Raw genomic sequence first — 657 nt, forward strand, 5'->3', positions numbered from 1 at the left:
GCAAAAACAAAAGTGTTGCATTTATAATTTTGTTCAGTGTATCTAAATTTAATGCCGCAATCAACATTTTCCATTTCATTTTCACTTTCTTCGCAACAGCCCATTCATTTCAGACCCATGGCCAGGGGAAGGCTAAGCCTGGCCCAGCCTTACACACGCTCTGCCTATGCATGGTGGATAACCAGCATGAAAGTCAGTACATTTCAGTGAATTGTGCTTACTTTTGCTAGCTAAACTGGTCTTGATTTTTGGTTTGTTTTTGGCAGAGATTTTTATTTTCAGGAGGGTTGTTAAGATCATATTGTGTTTTTATTTAAAATTTCATGTTGATTTTAAATATCTTCTCTATTACATCTACAGATGACATAATTCCTGTGACAGAACCTACTCCTCATGAAGTGGCAAACAGCACAGAACTTTTTGGCACAGGTTGGTTGGTTTTGTTTGTGTATTTCTGTGGTGTGGTCATTCAGCAATTCAGTATTTTGGTGGTACCATAGTACTTTTTAAATGTGGTTAGGGTGACCATACGTCCTCTTTTTCCAGACATGTTCTAGTCGGGAGTTCTAAATTGCCAAAAATGACTCTGAAGTCTTCACACAGTATGTGTACCCGCATTTGCATTGTTCTTTGTAGATCCCATCTTCTCACCCACCA

General features: G+C 38.5%; 1 protein-coding gene across 1 annotated transcript in view; it reads left to right on the forward strand.

The window, feature by feature from the left end:
* Positions 1-360: 360 nt before the first annotated feature.
* Positions 361-657, forward strand: part of LOC107577445 (isthmin-2-like) — a gene marked incomplete at its 5' end in the record, with an annotated part of 1,699 nt that continues 1,402 nt past the window's right edge. The window contains one exon of the mRNA XM_016263521.1: positions 361-429. Within this exon, the coding sequence (XP_016119007.1) occupies positions 361-429 (69 nt within the window). The remainder of the gene's footprint in view (positions 430-657) is intronic.

The sequence above is a fragment of the Sinocyclocheilus grahami genome, unplaced genomic scaffold, assembly GCF_001515645.1.
Source record: "Sinocyclocheilus grahami isolate Dianchi unplaced genomic scaffold, SAMN03320097.WGS_v1.1 scaffold6076.1, whole genome shotgun sequence".
Taxonomy (NCBI): domain Eukaryota; kingdom Metazoa; phylum Chordata; class Actinopteri; order Cypriniformes; family Cyprinidae; genus Sinocyclocheilus; species Sinocyclocheilus grahami.